Source organism: Podarcis cretensis, assembly GCF_951804945.1.
Source record: "Podarcis cretensis genome assembly, chromosome: 12".
Classification (NCBI taxonomy): Eukaryota; Metazoa; Chordata; class Lepidosauria; order Squamata; family Lacertidae; genus Podarcis; species Podarcis cretensis.
In genome coordinates, this window is record NC_137181.1 from 42,697,964 (window position 1) to 42,717,321 (window position 19,358).

Here is a 19,358-nt window from a genome sequence, read left to right on the forward strand (position 1 = left end):
TTTCAGGGACACAATACCTTTATTTTTTTCCAACCAAGCTCCAAAATATTTAGTTCTAGTATAGCTATATATATAAAATTTCATCTGGGGAGATTTAAGGAGGACTTAACAGTCATCAAAATTAGCTCTTTTGTCTACACAGTTTCAATTCCGAAAGCCTAATAAATTCAAGCAAAAATTATATCAGGAGCTAGTAATCATTCTGCAGTTCCATAATCTTACTTCAATATTAGGAATGCAATAAATTGTCTATTATAAAATTATGAGCAAACAGATGACATAAAACAACATGAGGTATTTTTAACAAATTCCAAAATCCAAAGTTGAAAGAAGCTAAAATCTTCATTCAGTTGTAATTAAAAAAAACCAACCACCTTTCAGTATAGATTGAACATAAGAAAATATTAATTTTCAATTATATGCAACCTAAGAGTATGCATGTTTACTCAGAGGTAACTCCTACTTTGTTCAATGGAGTTTACTTTCAAGTAAATGTGCACAGAATTGCAGACTTAATTTCTCTTGCCTTTTAAATGCAAAGTGATGCATCTTTTCCCTTTGATATGTAACTATTTGGTGCTAGTTTTCAAGGATTTATTTTTTACATTAACAAAATTTGTTTCTTCTCAACAGTCATAAGAAAGATACAATGTATTAGACAAGACGTCTTCACGTAGTTCATATATTTCTTTTATATTTTGTGCCAGAAGTCCTTGCTTGATACAGATGTCTTCTGTAAATATCTATCTAGATACTCAAAGATCACTGAATTTTAAAATGATCTCAAAACAATCCTCAGCCTCATTTAAACTTTGCCTAAACAGCTGTGTGTGTTGCCATGCAATATCACCATCCCCTCCACTTAGTTCAGCTTCCAAGATAACATCTGTTACGTTGGAAATACCGGGATAAGAATGAAGACTTTTATCTACAAAGAAGGGAAAGACAAAACAGTTTTTGTTAAAAAAGCAATATGCATTAAATACCAATAAAAAAACATTAATTTTAGAAGGATAGTGTTAAAGAAACACTGCAAATTAGTTTTTGTTTAGTGACAATTGTATGGACCATTGTCAAAATTAATTTATTATTCATAGGGTTTTTTATGCTTTATCTGCTTCAGGAAAAATCCTAGATATACTAAAATCAAATAGGGATTTGTGATGCCTGTTCCAATGTATAGCTTATTGAATGTTAGTATTTAAACTGACTTAGGACTTCTCTTCTTTGGGTCCCTGTCCCCAGGTCACGGTGATATGTAATGTACATCTGATCTGCATGGTAAACATCTGGAAATTGGTGTCTATGTTGTTGTTTTAATCATGCCAAAAATTATTCCAGATTGGTGGAGATGGGTTAGATGGGCCTACACTGTCTCCAGGACAGAAAGCAATTCAGAAAATGCAAAACAAGCACATTTAAAGGAATACGGTCATGGGCAATCATGCAAAGGATTTAAGGGGCGGGGGGTGAAGAGAAATATGAAACCAAACAATGCCCATACATCCTTGGAGGGGAGAGAGCAGAAGCAGAGAGCAGAAGAGGGTCAAAAAGGGTTCTGAAGGGGAAATATCATTTGTTCATTCAGTTGCTGCAGTTCCAACTAGGGCTGTTTTAACATTGTGATTTATCAGCAGCTAAATATTGTGATGCACTGATACATCATGATCCCTGAAATTGCCCAGTCCCACTCATGCCCACTCCTCCCTCTACAAGGCTCAGCCACCATGAGGGGTGATCTTTGGGAAGGCGGTGCTTTAAAATCGCTGGGAAGGATCAGCCTGCCTAGCCACTGCCAGGGGCGATAATACTAGGCGAAAAATACCCACCAGCCATGGATTCAGAGCAATCAGTGCATGTCTTCTGGTCCTCACCCAGCCACATCATCATCCCTGCCACTTCCACCACCATCAGGCCCCTTCCTTGCCACTTTCTCATTGAATACCACACACACACAAACCTCAATAACACCACCCCCTGCCCCTGCAAGGACCCAGAGAAATTTTCAGGCGAGAAGAAAAATATTTCCCCCCCAACAAATGCTGGAGAAGGATGCTGCAGGAGCAAGTCAGGAATCTGAGCCTATGGGACTCCACCAGGTTTCATAGACATGCTTCATTGGAGAGTGACGAGGTGAAAGAGTGTTGGGTGTGGTGTTTGTGTCGTGCAGGCAGCTGCTAGAAGGATTGATTGCCTCTGCTGTTATTATTTCATTGTTATTTTGCAATATACCCTTCTCTCCCCACTCCCACTGAAAGGAAGTAGTTTTGGGAGGCAGCAGACCTAGCGATTTGAGCTGGGCAAGATAAGAGGAGCTGTTCCCAGACTATTGCTTAAGTCAGCTGGTCATAACACAAGAAAGTATATTTCTAAGTGGCCTGGGCACTTTGTGCCCCCCCCATTCTCTTTCTCCCTCTCGCTCCTTCCCTCCCTAGGTTGCTATCGTATCTCTTCCTGGGTTCCTCCTTCAGCCTCCTTTGTAGTTTTCACTTGCAAAGAAAACAAACCCTGAACAGATGTTTCTCTGAGCGTGGGATCCTGGCATTGCATGCTCCTTCCCAGTTGTCGCCCCTTGCAGTGGCTGGGCTGTGGAGGATGGGGATGGGCAGGAGAAGTGACCAGGAGGAAGGGAGGAAGAAGGAAGGATGCAGCCCGTTTGCGAAGGAAGCAAGGCAGGCTTCCTTGGCTATACATTACAGGCTCAAAGATGTTATTGCAATGTGCTCTTCACACCAGTTTCAAACCGTTTATTGATATATCGCACAGCATTGGTTCCAACCACAGCTTTCAATGATGCTTTGCCAATGGCAGGAGACCAAAAGTTCTCCTGCCTCAGAATAATCCAATGTTTGCAGCCAAATTGAAGATTCACGTCTAATAAAGACCCAAAACAAGCAACCCTATGGGCCAAAACCACAGGAGAGATGAACAAGGCAGTCTATAATGGGTGCCTTATCTAAGTCCCGTTTGCAGTTAACGAGATGAAATCAGCTTAATAGCTTCTATGGAACGGGTAGCAAATTATATTGTTTGTCAGGTCTGTCATCTATATAAGCAAGGAAGGGGAACCTCTGGCCAGTGGATGTCGATCTCAGGTTTTCCGTTTGGCCCATGAGGCCTTTTTCTTGGCTTCTGAGCTAGCTGCAATGAAGGGTTGTCTCTTCTTCACAACCAGAACAGGAGTACAGCAAAATGGCTGGCAGGGACCCAGTCTAGATTGGGAACCCAGGAGATGGAAAAGGGGCTTTAAATGGTTTGGCCCTTGCTGTGGGGTCCAGATCCTGATTGTGCTCCTGCACCTGTAACTTGCAAACTAAAAGCAAATACTATGCAAATGAGAGAAGTGTGTGTGGAGATGGATCTGCTGTGATACGGCCATGAGCACATTGAGGGAATGCAGCCCTTGATGGATGGGTGGAGCAAGAGAGGTTCACCGCCCCAATATGTAACAAAGAGCAGCTCAGAATTGTATACGTTCGTTTTTTCAATCCACAAAATCTAGAAAAAACAGTAGCATCCTATAGATGCTTGATTGAACTTGGCTCCCACTGCATTCAATGGTGCTCACTCCAAAGTAAGTGGCTTTAGGATTAAAGCTTTGGGATGCAATATTACCCCCACCTGCCTTAAGAGTAAGGTCCACTGAGAACAGCAGGGTTTACTTCTGAGGAAAGTTGGGCAGGATTGTACTGTAAGAAACACCTGAAGTTCAATTTCAGCCAGTTACTTTACTGGTGACCTTGGGCCAGCTATTATCATTCAGTCTCACGTCTGTAAAATGGAACCGATGGCTTACTTTGCATGGCTGTAATGAATTAGCATTATTAACAGTATAAGATAATACATAGTTAAAAGAATAGACGTAAATTAATCTTAATTGCTCTTGCTTTGCTTGCAAGTGCACTTTCAAAAAATGAGGAATTTCACACTTGCCTCCATTTACATCAACTACCGTGTTGCCAGATCGCAGCATCCACCTTACTTTTCCACTCTGAAATGTCTGGCTGCTTGTTTTGACTGAAATGCTGTCAATTTTTAGCCCAACTGAGCCACATTCAAACTTCCAGCAGATGTAACCAGATAATGATCCTTCTTTTCGAGCTAAATAAACCTATTTAGAAACAAAATGCACACATGAAACACTAAAAAAAACCTGTATTTGTTAAAGCTACAATCTTGTAAAGCAAAACCTAAGGAGTCTAAGTATGTACCTGGTGACAATTCTATCTATGTTAATTCAACGTACATCCCGCTGAACTCAATGAGAGTTACTCCATAGCTAGCAAGTGTGTTTAGGCAAAATGGGACTTATTCTGGAGCAAACATACATTATTGGACTGAATTTGTAACAGCAAGTATGAATAGCTCAATTCATTACTGAAACATACATAATAATACTTTGCAGAATTCTCATACATTATTTAGATTTTATTGTAGAATTGATTTGCTGTTTATGCCCAATGCTAAAAATGTTTTCTTCTTCATATCTGCCAGTCTCCTTTCCTTGGGTATGTGAGCTTATATGTTCCAACTGTTATTTAGATTCTTTAGAAATGAAAATGAGCTTGGCAGGACCTTCATTAATGCAAGGTGACTGACATACTTTGGTGCTTTGCAGATGGGGAAGTAACACTTTGGATTAGGAAATTCTACCTACTCATGTGCAATGAAGAAAAAAGATATAATGTAAAGACCCTTTTGTGAAGCTGAAAAATTAATTTTCTGGAAAGGCAGGATTTCTTTTTCTACAGGCAGCTCTTGTATCCGTCCACCTTTGAATGGGAAATGTCAGACTTAAGGTTTAATATCTGAACAGATATTTGTTATCTTCAGCCAACTCTACCATCCTGCTTTGAAAGACACACTGCTTTTTATTCCCAGCTACTCTGGTCATCCGGCAATCTTAACTGAAGCTGGACATTAATATTTACCAACTCAAGCTGAACACACAAAAATCCACAGAAGCAAAAAACCAAACAAAAAGCCTTGCGGCTTCAAGATGATTACACTTAGAACGAATAAGTTTTATAAGATAACTTTCCTTGGTACAATACTCACCATTTTCCAGTCTGATTCAACCTTTCTCCACATAGAGTCCATCCTCCATACTCCTTTTTCCCATCCACTAATCTTTTCATTATTATTGGATATCCGTGTGTAACAATCTTCTACTATATTGTATTTAAGGTGGAGCAGCTTAGAGGCCTTCTCTTTTCCAGTTGGAATAAAAATCCTTTCTTTGCTCTATTATGACCAAAGGTACAAATTAGATTCTCATTAGATATTTATTAGTCCCCTAATTACTTATAATAAATATCTGCCACAAGACACATGCACACACATATATATGCAAGTATATTCTAGGGGTGACTTCAGAGACACAGTGGTACCTCGTGTTACGGACGGAATCCTTTTCAGAGGCCCGTCCATAATGTGAAAAGCCCACAACTCGAAGTGCCATGTTTGTGTAGGTGTGCAGCGTGATTTGGTGTTTCTGCACATGTGCGAGTGACAAAACCCGAAAGTAACCCATTCCGGTACTTCCGGGTTGCTGTTGGACACAAGACGAAAATACGCAACCTGAAGCGGACGTAACATGAGGTATGACTGTATCTCTGAAGACTGATCACCTGAGTCGGCCCATTATCATATTTCCTGTTATTCAGTGTACTTTCCCCTTAATCTCATCCTGATCAATCTAACGGGGAGGGCCAAAATAACGAGCAAAATGATGCCAGGGTCAAAGAAACAACTACACAAGAAATGACTTGTTGCCAGGCGAATTCCTGACACAATTTGAGCTCTTGCCCAGAGAAGAATAAGAAGATTGTGGAAGCAATCTTCTTGCCTGATTTACCATCTTCAGAAACCAACAAGGCAGTTTGGCTTAGTAATGGAGCCAACCTAGTTTATCTCCTCCCGGAACTGTCACATGTTAGCAGCTGTTCTTGTGGGCCACCTCAGTGAGGGAGAAGAGGAAGCAATGACTTCTCCATTGCTTCAGCTGGGCATTGGGTTCCTTTCCAGAACTGTCCTCTCCATACATGAGATCATTATGTAACAACATGACAAAATTGATACCACCATTTTCTATTACATCCCTCTCTCCTCCCCATTCCTTTCTTTCGCTTGAATCGTATACCTTAGATGGTACACCACTGTTTTAAACTGCAAGAAGGTTTGGTCAGTAAAACTGTATACAAAGTGTATACAAAGTGTATACAAAGTGTATGTAGTGAAAATAAATTAACAGACCCAAAACCCTCTGAGTAATACAGTGGAACCTTGGTTCTAGAACTTAATCCATTCCGGGAGTCCGTTCGACTCCCGAAACAGTTTGAAAACCAAGGCACGGCTTCCGATTGGCTGCAGGAGCTTCCTGCACTCAAGCGGAAGCCGCATCGGATGTTCGGCTTCCGAAAAACGTTGAAAAAACCGGAACATTTCCTTCCGTGTTTTCAGCGTTCAGGAGCCAAAATGTACAAGTACTAAGGAGTTTGAGAACCAAAGTATGACTGTAACTGTATCACTTCTACATCCTATGCAGCAGTCAACACTAGAAGTTAAATAGGAGGGAGAACGCAACATTAGCAGGGTAAATTGTCTTGTCTATGCCTAAATTGTGAAAGGGGGGCTCTGGAGATACCAGGGGGCATATGAAGGAATCAGAGACATACATATACCTTGGTATCTAATCTTCAGAAAGTCAGTGACATTAAGGTGGAAGAGAAACATGCCAAGGGCCACTGGGAGGCTGTGCCTCTGCCTCTCAGAAATGGCATGATGGCAAGGAGGAGATGGACTTGCCCCCATCCATCAGCCAGGATGGACAGACAAGTTGCCCTGGGACTGCAGAGTTGAAGGGCAGACTGCTCAGGCCCCATCCAACAGCTGTGGGCTCTATGCGTTTGGGCTATATGAGTGCAATTACTATCTATTGTAAGTTGCCTTGGGGACAATTCAATCAAAAAGCGGGATAGAGCTCTTGTAGAAGGTCCAGCTCCAAGGGCCTTCTGGCAGTTCCCTCACTGCGAGAAGTGAGGTTACAGGGAACCAGGCAGAGGGCCTTCTCAGCAGTGGCACCTGCCCTGTGAATCGCCCTCCCATCAGATGTCAAGGAAATAAACAACTATCTGACTTTTAGAAGACATCTGAAGGCAGCCCTGTTTAGGGAAGTTTTTAATGTTTGATGTTTTATCGTGTTTCTAAGATTCTGTTGGGAGCTACCCAGAGTGGCTGGGAAACCCAGCCAGATGGATGGGGTAAAAATAATAAATTAGTAATAGTAGTAGTAGCAGGACAATACCCTGCTATACAACGATAAAATGCCATCATTAATCCTTCAGTCAACGGATTAAAACCAAAAACCTAGCACTTTTGCTTTGATGTCCACAAAACAACTCTATTTTGATTGCCTGGAGCAGATGTAATTGGGACAGCTGACAACAAATTTTTGAGTGAATCATTACTTTTACTTTACTTTTGATTGCTTCCATCTATATATAGATCAGTGGGCGTTTGGGTTCTTCTTGTTCTCAATAATGGCTAAAACAAATATTACTATCACAACGTTGAAATCAATAGGACAAGTAACTTATGACTAATTACAGCATGATTAAATTTCTCTGGACTGGGGCCCTAAAGTCAATAAGCTGCAACTGGACCATAAACTAAGAATTCTAAAATGATCACCAATTGATGAATTAAATACCTCCAAAGCAATTTCACCTCTGGCGACTCTCCAAGCCACTGATCCCGATACCCTTCCGCCAAGTTCTCCCGGCTTAGGGGTTTTAGGAGAAATGAACTCAACAAGCTCCACAACTATTCTTTCTAAGAGCTCCCTTCTCCTTCCTTCCGTCAAAGACTGCTGTCTCTGTGATTTCAGAAAGCAATGATAAAAAAATAAAATTAATTTCAACTGTATTACCACTCTCCCTGGTGTAACAATTTTTTTAAAATGCAAATCATTTATTTCAATACAGTCTCTTTGAATGTCAGAAACCACTGCAGATGGGCCAGATAACCAGGGTACACGTAAAATTGTATTAATGCACCGTTTGAACACAAAGGCAACAGGAAAGTAGGTTGAAACCTTTTTCACACTGCTTTGGACCAGTATCAAATCTTTATAATTTACTTGGAAATTAACTTTTGGGTTTATAGGGTTTGTAGATCTTATTCCAACTCACTGCGTTTTGCTGAGCTCTAACATTTTATTACATAAGAGAAAAAAATTCAAGGAAGGATAATGCCTGGATCAATTATTTTGTTCCACATAATTTACTGTCCTGGTAGCATTGGTCTTGATACGGTGATTAACCTAATGCATAAGTGGAAAGGTTATAGATTCCCAAATGAAGGACACTTTTTCCCTGCAGAGCCTCACATGTTAAACTGAAAGGCCTAATTCAGTCACAATTCATGTAAGCCTCGAACAATTTTACTCATATAGGGCAGAGATGTACAATTCTGAAAGAGTTGAAAGCAATAGTATAGAAACAACAAAATATTTGAAGGTGTGTTTGCTTTTGCTGTTGTTGCTGATAAACCTACAAAACAAAACATCCATTTCTTTTATGGGCAGAGTTAGGGTCTGCAACCTCCCTGTGGAACGCCCTATCAGAAGTCAAGGAGATAAAGAACTACCCAACATTTAGAAGACATCTGAAAGCAGCCCTGTATCCGGAAGTTTTTAATGTTTGACGTTTCATTATGTTTTATATGTGTTGGAAGCTGCCCAGAGTGGCAGCCCAACTAGATGGCTGGGGTATAAATAATAAAATTATTATTATTATTATTATTATTATTATTATTATTATAACCTAAGACAGGACGCAGGTGGCCCTAGGGGACGCAGGTGGCGCTAAAGGTTAAAGCCTCAGCGCCTAGGACTTGCCGATCGAAAGGTCGGCGGTTCGAATCCCTGCGGCGGGGTGCGCTCCCGCTGCTCGGTCCCAGCGCCTGCCAACCTAGCAGTTCGAAAGCACCTCCGGGTGCAAGTAGATAAATAGGGACCGCTTACCGGCGGGAAGGTAAACGGCGTTTCCGTGTGCGGCTCTGGCTCGCCAGAGCAGCAATGTCACGCTGGCCACGTGACCTGGAAGTGTCTCCGGACAGCGCTGGCCCCTGGCCTCTTAAGTGAGATGGGCGCACAACCCCAGAGTCTGTCAAGACTGGCCCGTACGGGCAGGGGTACCTTTACCTTTACCTTTTAAGACAGCTGCCAGGACGCAGGGCCCCAACACGTTGCACCTATGTTGACTCTTGCCTGATGTTGGTTGCTCCCATTCACCGCTGCCCCTTGGAAGGTTTCCTGAGCAGCATCAGGAAGTTTGGAAATGCCGTTTTCAAATTGTTGCATTTTCCCAGAGTGACACTACATTGTGAGGCACTGTGAGAATGTTAAAATACCAAGTGGTTCATAGGCACCTGCCACAGATTGCAGTGGTGAGGCAGGCACAGCTAGTAAGGTAAGGTAAAGGACCCCTGGACAGTTAAGTCCAGTCAAAGGCGACTATGGGGTTGCAGCACTCATCTCACTTTCAGGCCGAGGGAGCCGGCGTTTGTCCACAGACAGCTTTCTGGGTCATGTGGCCAGCATGACTAAACCACTTCTGGTGCAACGGGACACCGTGACAGAAACCAGAGCGCACGGAAATGCCGTTTACCTTCCCGCTGGAGCGGTACCTATTTATCTAATTGCACTAGCATGCTTTTGAACTGCTAGGTTGGCAGAAGCTGGGACAGAGCAACAGGAGGTCACCCCGTTGCGGGGATTCGAACCGCCAACCTTCTGCTCAGCAAGCCCAAGAGGCTCAGTGGTTTAGACCACAGCACCACCTGCGTCCCAACTGGCTAGTAAGCCACCTGAAACCACCTCACAACTGGCACGGACCTTGGAAAGAGAACTGTAAAATGAGACTCAATGTGGCAGTTTTGAACCAAGCACTTTTAGTGTAATAATAATAAAAACTGTAACTGCTTTAAAACAGCAATGGACCTTTTTTTTGGTAGAAAATGTGCCACTAGCCAAAACCAAAATTTCAGAGAGCATTATTCCAGCATGCTCAACTGTATATATGCAGTTCCTTCAAATGGATGTGCTTAGGGTGGCAGAAGCAAGCCTGGAAGATTGCAGGCCTGACTAGTTGCAGGTGCTTTTCTGCCAACAACTCTTGCTGCCTGCTTCCCTGGTGTCACAAACATTGCTGGGCAATATATGTTTTTCAACATCATTATGCATCAGCAGCTAGATACTACAATATGCTGATATATCACAACGTCCGACTCTAGAATGTATCTCGGCTGCTTCTTCCTCTCCACCTTAGGGGAAGAAGCAGCAGCCAAGACAGATCGCCCAGCCCTACCAAGCCCTGATCCCGCTCCAGCTCATGCGAGCCAGAGGGGCAGGGGACATCCTCAAAGGTGCAAGCATGCAGGTAGATGGAGCCCGAGAAGGACTGTGCTTGCAACCTTCTCAGGCTCTGCCTGCCTGCACCTTTGCTGCCTGCAGGCCATTTGAACTGGCACAATGCACTGCCAGCTGAACACCATAACAGTTTCAGACAATTTATCAATGTATCACCCAGTTCTAGTTACAAGTTGATACTCGTATGGCAAAGGTCCAATGCCATGATTTTATTGTCTTGTAACAGAGCCTGGGACTTGCCGATCAGAAGGTCGGCGGTTCAAATCCCCGTGATGGGGTGAGCTCCCGTTGCCCGGTCCCTGCTCTTGCCAACCTAGCAGTTCGAAAGCACGTCAAAGTGCAAGTAGATAAATAGGTACTGCTCCGGTGGGAAGGTAAACGGCATTTCCGTGCACTGCTCTGGTTCGCCAGAAGCGGCTTAGTCATGCTGGCCACATGACCCGGAAGCTGTACGCCGGCTCCCTCGGCCAATAGAGCGAGATGAGTGCCGCAACCCCAGGGATGGTCACGACTGGACCTAATGGTCAGGGGTCCCTTTACATTTACCGGTCATTCCAACCACATAAAAAGTCATTTCCCCCCAAAACGATAATAAAAAAAACAGAAACAAAATTTCACAACACGTTGCCCTCTATTAACAACTTTGAACTGCAACATGGTAGACATTCCGGACATTGTAGATTTGTCTTGGTCTGGTGCATGTAACATGTTTTGTTCTGTAGTTGTGCGATTTGTGCTTATATTGTATTGCGATGGCCGTTGGCTATAAACAACAAAAATCTATTGATTGACTGAGTCCCTGATTCAAGGGCAGCTTACGTTGCAATACTTGTGCAAATTTAACCAGCCTGCTAAGATAAAGCGACCTACCACTTTATTAAGGTTATTGATGGTTTCTCGTAGGACTGCTTCTTTGACCTGGGTCCTCCGTGGGAGCAGGTCTTCATGTTTACAAGAGTAGCGCCAGGTGACATCAACAACCTGAAAAGCATGTGTTGAAAAAGAAGAGGGGGGTAAATTACGAAGTATTACATTTGATTTTTTTATTATATGCATATCCCATCTCCCCTCTCCCTGCTCCAAAGATGTCAAGATGGAGGCGTACAGGACTCTCTGCATCTGCATATTATAAAAAAACCTGCGAAGTAGCTTTCTGAGAACTGGTGAGGGCTGCAAGTGAGCTTCATGGCTGAATGGAGATTTCAACCCTAGTCTTCCAGGGCGTAGTTTGACCTTCCAGGTACGGTCACGGGTGGCGCTGTGGTCTAAACTACTGAGCCTCTTGGGCTTGCTGACTGGAAGGTCGACAGTTTGAATCCCCACGATGGGGTGAGCTGCTGTTGCTCTTCCCCAGCTCCTGCCAAACTAGCAGTTCGAAAGCATGCCATTGCAAGTAGATAAATAGGTACCACTGTGGTGGGCAGGTAAACAGCGTTTTCGTGTGCTCTGGTTTCCGTCACAGTGTCCAGTTGCACCAGAAGCGGTTTAGTCCTGCTGGCCACATGACCCAGAAAGCTGCCTGTGGACAAACGCTGGCTCCCTCGGCCTGAAAGCGAGATGAGCGCCGCAACCCCATAGTCGCCTTTGACTGGACTTAACCGTCTAGGGGTCCCTTTACCTTTTAGTCTGACCTTCCAACCAGCACACCACACTGGCTATGAAGTAGCTGAAAGTTTCACACACTGCAATATCAGAACTACTCCATGAAAGAGCTCCTCTTTCCTTTGTCAAGGAATGATCAAACTGCTTTAAAAATGCTTAAAGGGAAAACTTTCCCTTGCGAGCATTGCCTTAATTTCAAACCCACACCGCCTTCCCATACCTCGTCTTTAGAAAATGCAATAATGTAGGAAAGCTTTTTCCCCCAGCCCATCTCATAGAGGAGGGGTTTGTCGCAGACGTTTTCACAAGGGTCACAGTGAAGCCATCTCTGCTGGGATGAGGAATAAACTTCGGTCCACACATGATCTGCAGGAGAGAAAGGCCAGAGGAAAGTAACCAACATTGTAAAGGCACCTCTTCCATCTCAGGAAACTATAAGAAGAGTTTGGATTTGATATCTGGCTTTATCACTACCCTAAGGAGTCTTGTGGGACGCGTTGTGGGTGGCGCTGTGGGTAAAACCTCAGCGCCTAGCACTTGCTGATCACATGGTCGGCGGTTCGAATCCCCACGGCGGGGTGCGCTCCCGTTGCTCGGTCCCAGCGCCTGCCAACCTAGCAGTTCGAAAGCACCCCCGGGTGCAAGTAGATAAATAGGGACTGCTTACTAGCGGGAAGGTAAACGGTGTTTCCGTGTGCTGCTCTGGTGCTGGTTCGCCGGAGCAGCTTCGTCACACTGGCCACGTGACCTGGAAGTGTCTGCGGACAGCGCTGGCTCCCGGCCTCTAGAGTGAGATGAGCGCACAACCCTAGAGTCTGGCAAGACTAGCCCATACGGGCAGGGGTACCTTTAAGGAGTCTCAAAGCGGCTAACATTCTCCTTTCCCTTCCTCCCATACAACAAACACTCTGTGAGGTGAGTGAGGCTGAGAGACATCAGAGAAGTGTGACTGGCCCAAGGTCACCCTGAGGAGCGGGGAAGCGAACCCGGTTCACCAGATTACGAGTCTATCGCTCTTAACCACTACACCACACTGGCTCACTACACAGAGAGAAAGAGTTGTAACGATACCTGTTGCGTCCCAAATATATCTTGCTTCAAAACCCACAGCTCTGCAGAAGAGGGTGAAGCAGTTGGACCATTCTCCGCAACGGCCACGCCTAGTTTCCAGAAGTTTCTCGGGATTGTTGTACCTGTGCACATTTTTTATATTTAAAAGGGGGGGGGTGTTGCTGTCATTGCCATGAATACCTAAAACCATTATCATAAGCTGCCAACATTTTGAAATGCCACATTATTAAAATATGCTAGTTAGATAATTCCCTCCCAAGAACTCCCTCACACAGTGGTCATGGGTCTTGAATTTGTCTTCCCTCCCTATCGTTTTTGCATCAAAAATGTAAACCAGCATTTTAATTTGTGGAACTACCTAGAGTGCAGTGACGTTGAAGCAATATACAAATGTAATAAATAAAGAGGTAATATACAGGCTTCTTCCATGATCTAGCCCCTGCTTTAAATTCCCCAATCCCTACCTGCTATCAAACTGAGTACTGTATTTTTCTGTGTATAACCCCCCCCCCCCCCCCGTGTATAAGACACCTCCTATTTTGGGGGACTCAGAATTAAGAAAATGGGGGGAGATTGCCCCCGTGTATAAGACTACCCCCGTTTTAAACATTAGGTAAAGGTAAAGGTACCCCTGCCCGTACGGGCCAGTCTTGCCAGACTCTAGGGTTGTGCGCTCATCTCATTCTAGAGGCCGGGAGCCAGCGCTGTCCGCAGGCACTTCCGGGTCACGTGGCCAGCGTGACAAGCTGCATCTGGCGAGCCAGCACAGCACACAGAACGCCGTTTACCTTCCCGCTGGTAAGCGGTCCCTATTTATCTACTTGCACCCGGGGGTGCTTTCGAACTGCTAGGTTGGCAGGCGCTGGGACCGAATGACGGGAGCGCACCCCGCCGCGGAGATTCGAACCGCCAACCATGTGATCGGCAAGTGCTAGGCGCTGAGGTTTTACCCACAGCATCACCCGCGTCCCTTTTAAACATTATATTTTAGTAAAAAAACCTAGTCTTATACATGGAAAAGTACGGTAACTGCTGAACAAGGACATCCCAACTTACAACCTCTACTGAAAGCACAGCCAACAGAATTAACTTTGGTATGTTGATATTTTGCATTTATTCAGACTACAGGGGGTTTAATCTCAACTGCCGCCTGCAAATTTCTGAAACATGGGATATCTGAATGGCGACAGTGCTTCTGAATCTATCTTGTAATGGGTGGTTGAACCTCCGGTCAGCCCTCTGTTTCTGATCTACAGCTCCCATCATTCCTGGACATTAGCCAGGCTTGCTGGGGATCATGGGAGTTGTAGTACAGCAACATCTAGAAGGGCCAAAGGTTCTACAACTACCATCACTCATGATCATTGTTTAAGCTGGCTGGGCTTGAAGAGAGTTGTGTGACAAATCCATTCTTCTATGCTACCTGTCAGCAAAACAGAAAGCAGGACTAAGAGTATCTTCATGGTACTGCTTCAAAGGTCACTATTATTCTCACGTGCTATATAAGGGAATTGTCAATAAATAAGTGAAAAAGTCGTTTCCAAAAACATACAGTGGAACCTTGGTTCTGGGAGGCCGTTCGACTCCCGAAACCGTGTGAAAAACCGAGGCGCGGCTTCCTATTGGCTGCAGGAGCTTTCTATACTCAACTGGAAGCTGCGTCAGACATTCGGCTTCTGAAAAACGTTCGAAAACTGGAACACTTACTCCCAGGTTTTCGGCGTTCGGGAGTCAAAGCGTCCCGAGTACCAAGGCGTTCCGGAACCAAGGTACGACTGTACTGAGCGTACAGTTTCAAACACAGATCAAATTTTTAACCCACCTATGTCCTATACAAACCTTGGAAACCGGTTGCTGAATTGGCAATGGTTACAGAAGTGATTTTCAACCCTACTCGCGTCCCATCTCAGATCGTCTTCGCTAGGCGACAAATTTTCTTTAGATTCTGTCTGGCCCCCACACTTGCTGCATGGAAGGTTATTTACCCACTGGAAAAAATCGCATTTAAACCAGTTCAGGAGCTCCAGCAACAGTATGTCCTGTTCGTTCAAGGCATGTCCTGTAAAAATTTAAATAAAAGCAATTACAACGGAGCATGTGAATATTGAATGCACAGAATCACAGAATTGGGAGGGACCCTGTGGATCATCTAGTCCAATCCCCTGCAATGCCTGAACATGTCGTTGTTCCATACAGGGATCAAACCTGCAGCCGTGGCATTATCAGCACCACGCACCAACCAATTGAGCTACCCAGGCTTGCTATAATAGTGTAATCCCAGGAATGTTCACCAAGAAGAAAGTCACTGGTGTTTACTCCCAGGAAAGCATGCACAGGACTGCCACCTAAGCAGACCAGAAATCGGGAGCAATTTCCCAATGAGGACAGGGAAATAATCACGGCAAATCATTTGAGAGCAAATCTGGTATAGAACTTGGAAGTACAGGTGAAACTCGAAAAATTAGAATATCGTGGAAAAGTTCATTTATTTCAGTAATTCAAGTGAAACTAATATATGTGATAGACTCATGACATCCAAAGTGAGATATGTCAAGCCTTTATTTGTTGTAATTGTGATGACCACGATATTCTAATTTTTCGAGTTTCACCTGTATTACTGGTTTTCTAAAGACACAAATTAGGTACCTGAAGTGGAGAGAGAGGGCTGTAGCTCAATAGCAGAGCCCATGTTTTGACATGCTAAGACAAACCTGACATAGCACAGCAGCAAAAAGAACTGAGGAAGAGCGAAGGGTTTATTAGAAGCTCCCTGGGAGCCCACACCGTTTGTGCTAAGCCAACATTTGGCTAGGCATAACATGTGAACCATGTTATGGTTCACATAACATGTATAACATAACATGTGAACCATGGGACGCAGGTGGCGCTGTGGGTTAAAGCCTCAGCGCCTAGGACTTGCCGATCGAAAGGTCGGCGGTTCGAATCCCTGCGGCGGGGTGCGCTCCCGCTGCTCGGTCCCAGCGCCTGCCAACCTAGCAGTTCAAAAGCACCTCTGGGTGCAAGTAGATAAATAGGGACTGCTTACCAGCGGGAAGGTAAACGGCGTTTCCGTGTGCGGCTCTGGCTTGCCAGAGCAGCGATGTCACGCTGGCCACGTGACCCGGAAGTGTCTCCGGACAGCGCTGGCCCCTGGCCTCTTAAGTGAGATGGGCGCACAACCCCAGAGTCTGTCAAGACTGGCCCGTACGGGCAGGGGTACCTTTACCTTTACCTAACATGTGAACCAGGCCAATGACAAGAAGGGAGCTGCTTAAAGAGGATCAAGTCAACGGTGATGGAATCAACATCAAATCAACTCTTTGTTTTCGGTCTACACAGATGCTAAACAGTAATTCCTAGCTGCATATGAATTTGAGTATTTATTTTAGATGTAAAATACAGTGGTACCTCGGGTTACAAACACTTCGTGTTACAGACTCCGCTAACCCGGAAGTAGTACCTCGGGTTATGAACTTTACCTCAGGATGAGAACAGAAATTGTGCGGCGGCAACAGGAGGCCCCATTAGCTAAAGTGGTACCTCAGGTTAAGAACGGTTTCAGGTTAAGAACGGACCTCTACAACGAATTACGTACGTAACCAGAGGTACCACTGTAATATTCTTAAAGAAAAACCTCATCAGTGCCCCATACTTGGCAGCTGCTAATTCTGAAATGCTTCCCCTTCTGTCTAATTTTGTACATCGATAGAAATACGCCTACTTGTACACAAATGCTCTAGTTAATATCGTCATGTTTCCAAATCATATCTAACTTATTACCTCTGTCCATTTTCCTTGCTTGGATCAGCTTTTCATGAGCATTCCTGCTCAGTTCTTGGATTGGGATGCAAGCCAAGGCTTTCTTTTGTAAACTAGGGTTCTCATATACCATTACATGCAGAAAGTTTGATTGAAGTGTCTTCAAGAAGATTGATTCAAATGTCTGAAATGGGGGGTGGAAATGTCTCGTTTCAGTTGCCTTAAACAGATTTTCTAACAAGTTCTGGTCATTTGTTCTTCTAAATGGTCTAAAGAGGAATATTCACATGGGAATGAGGAGCACAATCTACTCAGACTTTCTGAATCTGAACTTTACGACACATGGAAGAATCACAAAATGCCCCATGTTCTCCGGCCTGAGTGTGACTTTATTTCGTTACATATTAAATCAAAACTTGTTGTATTTCTCTCTCTTTTCCCTCCTGGTGAAACCTAATAGAACTCAGCGACCCTTGTCTTAGTTTTCTTCCATGTGAGATCGGAAAGCTGGAGACTCCCCATTTATCTAGAGTAGATATGGGTAACTTTTGGCCCACCAGATGCTGCTGAACGACAGTTCTCATGAGCCCCAGCAAGTATGGCCAATGGCCAGGAATGATGGGAATTGTAGTTCTGTGACATCCAGAGTGCCAAAGGTTCCTCACACCTGATCGAGAGATAAGTAGCATCTGTGTATGTACACTCAGCAACATGCACCAAGGTACAATCATGCAACAAAATGATCTGTGCATGCTGGCTTCATGCATTCTCCCACAAGGAAGTGATTTCAGTGTGTGTCTATATCAGGAATGAAGAACCTCTGGGCTACAGGCCAAATTAAGGGGTCACAATTTGGCTCATAAGGTGGTTTCCCCCCAATCTCAACGTCTGATGCAATATATAACTATCGGCATTTCACAAAGAGGCGAAAACTGTTCCCAAGAAGAAGAGGAGGAGGAGTTTGGATTTGATATCCCACTTTATCACTACCTGAAGGAGTCTCAAAGCAGCTAACATTCTCCTTTCCCTTCCTTCCCCACAACAAACACTCTGTGAGGTGAGTGGGGCTGAGAGACTTCAGAGAAGTGTGACTAGCCCAAGGTCACCCAGCAGCTGCATGTGGAGGAGCGGAGACGCGAACCTGGTTCACCAGATTACGAGTCTAGCGCTCCTAACCACTACACCACACTGCTTCCCAAGAGTTGCTACATGAATTAAAGAACTCAGCTCGAGGGTGAAACTTAAATTTACACATACTATTTCCTTGTTCGACATAACAGAGTTCGGAAGTGGTTACCATGACAGCAGGCTGAGAGGTTGGGTCCTGATTGGAATCAAGAGTTCTCGGCGGCCGGTGTGCAACAGGCTGCATGTCTGTTACTCTCCAAGAGGATCCTGACATTCCGGTTGTATTTGATCCATTCAATCGTCTATTTCTCTCCCCAGCAACTAGGTCTCAGATTTTGCGCAGTTGCTCAATCGATGTGTCGTCCTTAGGAAAAATGAGATGGGTTTTCCCCCTGAAATGATAGTTACAAAAGTCAAGTCTTCTGTGTTGAGATGCAAAAAACAAAAACAAACCAGCACTAGCACCTCCACTTGGCTTTGCACCTGGACTGAATTATTTACAGCACAATCCTAGGCATATCTACTCATACAAGTTCAACGGAATTTAGTGGGGATTACTCCTAGGGCGATGGGTTCTGACCTCCCTTTGTCTCCTCGGCCTGGTCCTCAGACCCTTGTCAGCATAAAAGAGTCCAGAAGAATATCCTTGCAGAGTTTTATTCTTAAAAGTCTTTGTGCAAAACACGACTGAATAACTATACACACCAGCACTAACCAACCAACCAACCCAAACACCAGCCTCAGTCTCAGACTAACATTTCTCACTATATATATACAACCTGCTGCAAGCCGCTGAGTCATGCTGACCCAGCTTTATTCACATTAAAGAAACAGCGGCCATTTTAGCCGTGACAGGACTTCCCGATCAGAAGGTTGGCGGTTCGAATCCCCGTGACGGGGTGAGCTCCCGTTGCTCGGTCCCTGCTGCTGCCAACCTAGCAGTTCAAAAGCATGTCAAAGTGCAGCTTAGTCATGCTGGCCACATGACCTGGAAGCTGTATGCCGGCTCCCTTGGCCAATAAACCCGAGTTGGCCATGACTGGACCTAATGGTCAGGGGTGCCTTTACCTTTAAACCAGTTACTGTGGAGCAACAGGAGAGGGCAATTTGGTGGCTGCTGTCCTGCTTGCTGACATCCCATAGGCATTGGAATGGCCACTATGAAAAAACAGGATTTGGAACTAAGCAGAGCTTTGTTCTTGCCTCATGTTCTTAATACAAGATTCTTCCTCATCTGTGTACAGCTGGAAGTCGGTATTATCATCAGAGATGTCGATTCTATCACTCACACCCCAATCCTAAGTATACTTATAATGATCTCAGTGGAATTTATTTCCAAGTAAAAGCACACTTGGAGTTGTATGTT

General features: G+C 44.4%; 1 protein-coding gene across 1 annotated transcript in view; it reads right to left on the reverse strand.

Annotated features, from left to right (window-relative positions):
* Positions 1–19,358, reverse strand: part of NGLY1 (N-glycanase 1) — a 23,649-nt gene continuing 4,291 nt past the window's right edge. The window contains exons 2-11 of the mRNA XM_079947361.1: positions 18,162–18,384; positions 16,886–17,048; positions 14,945–15,164; positions 13,106–13,227; positions 12,255–12,400; positions 11,303–11,413; positions 7,712–7,876; positions 5,059–5,244; positions 3,934–4,111; positions 1–928 (exon numbers count right to left, since the gene is read on the reverse strand). Of these exons, the coding sequence (XP_079803487.1) occupies positions 756–928; positions 3,934–4,111; positions 5,059–5,244; positions 7,712–7,876; positions 11,303–11,413; positions 12,255–12,400; positions 13,106–13,227; positions 14,945–15,164; positions 16,886–17,048; positions 18,162–18,266 (1,569 nt within the window). The 5' untranslated portion in view covers positions 18,267–18,384 and the 3' untranslated portion in view covers positions 1–755. The remainder of the gene's footprint in view (positions 929–3,933; positions 4,112–5,058; positions 5,245–7,711; positions 7,877–11,302; positions 11,414–12,254; positions 12,401–13,105; positions 13,228–14,944; positions 15,165–16,885; positions 17,049–18,161; positions 18,385–19,358) is intronic.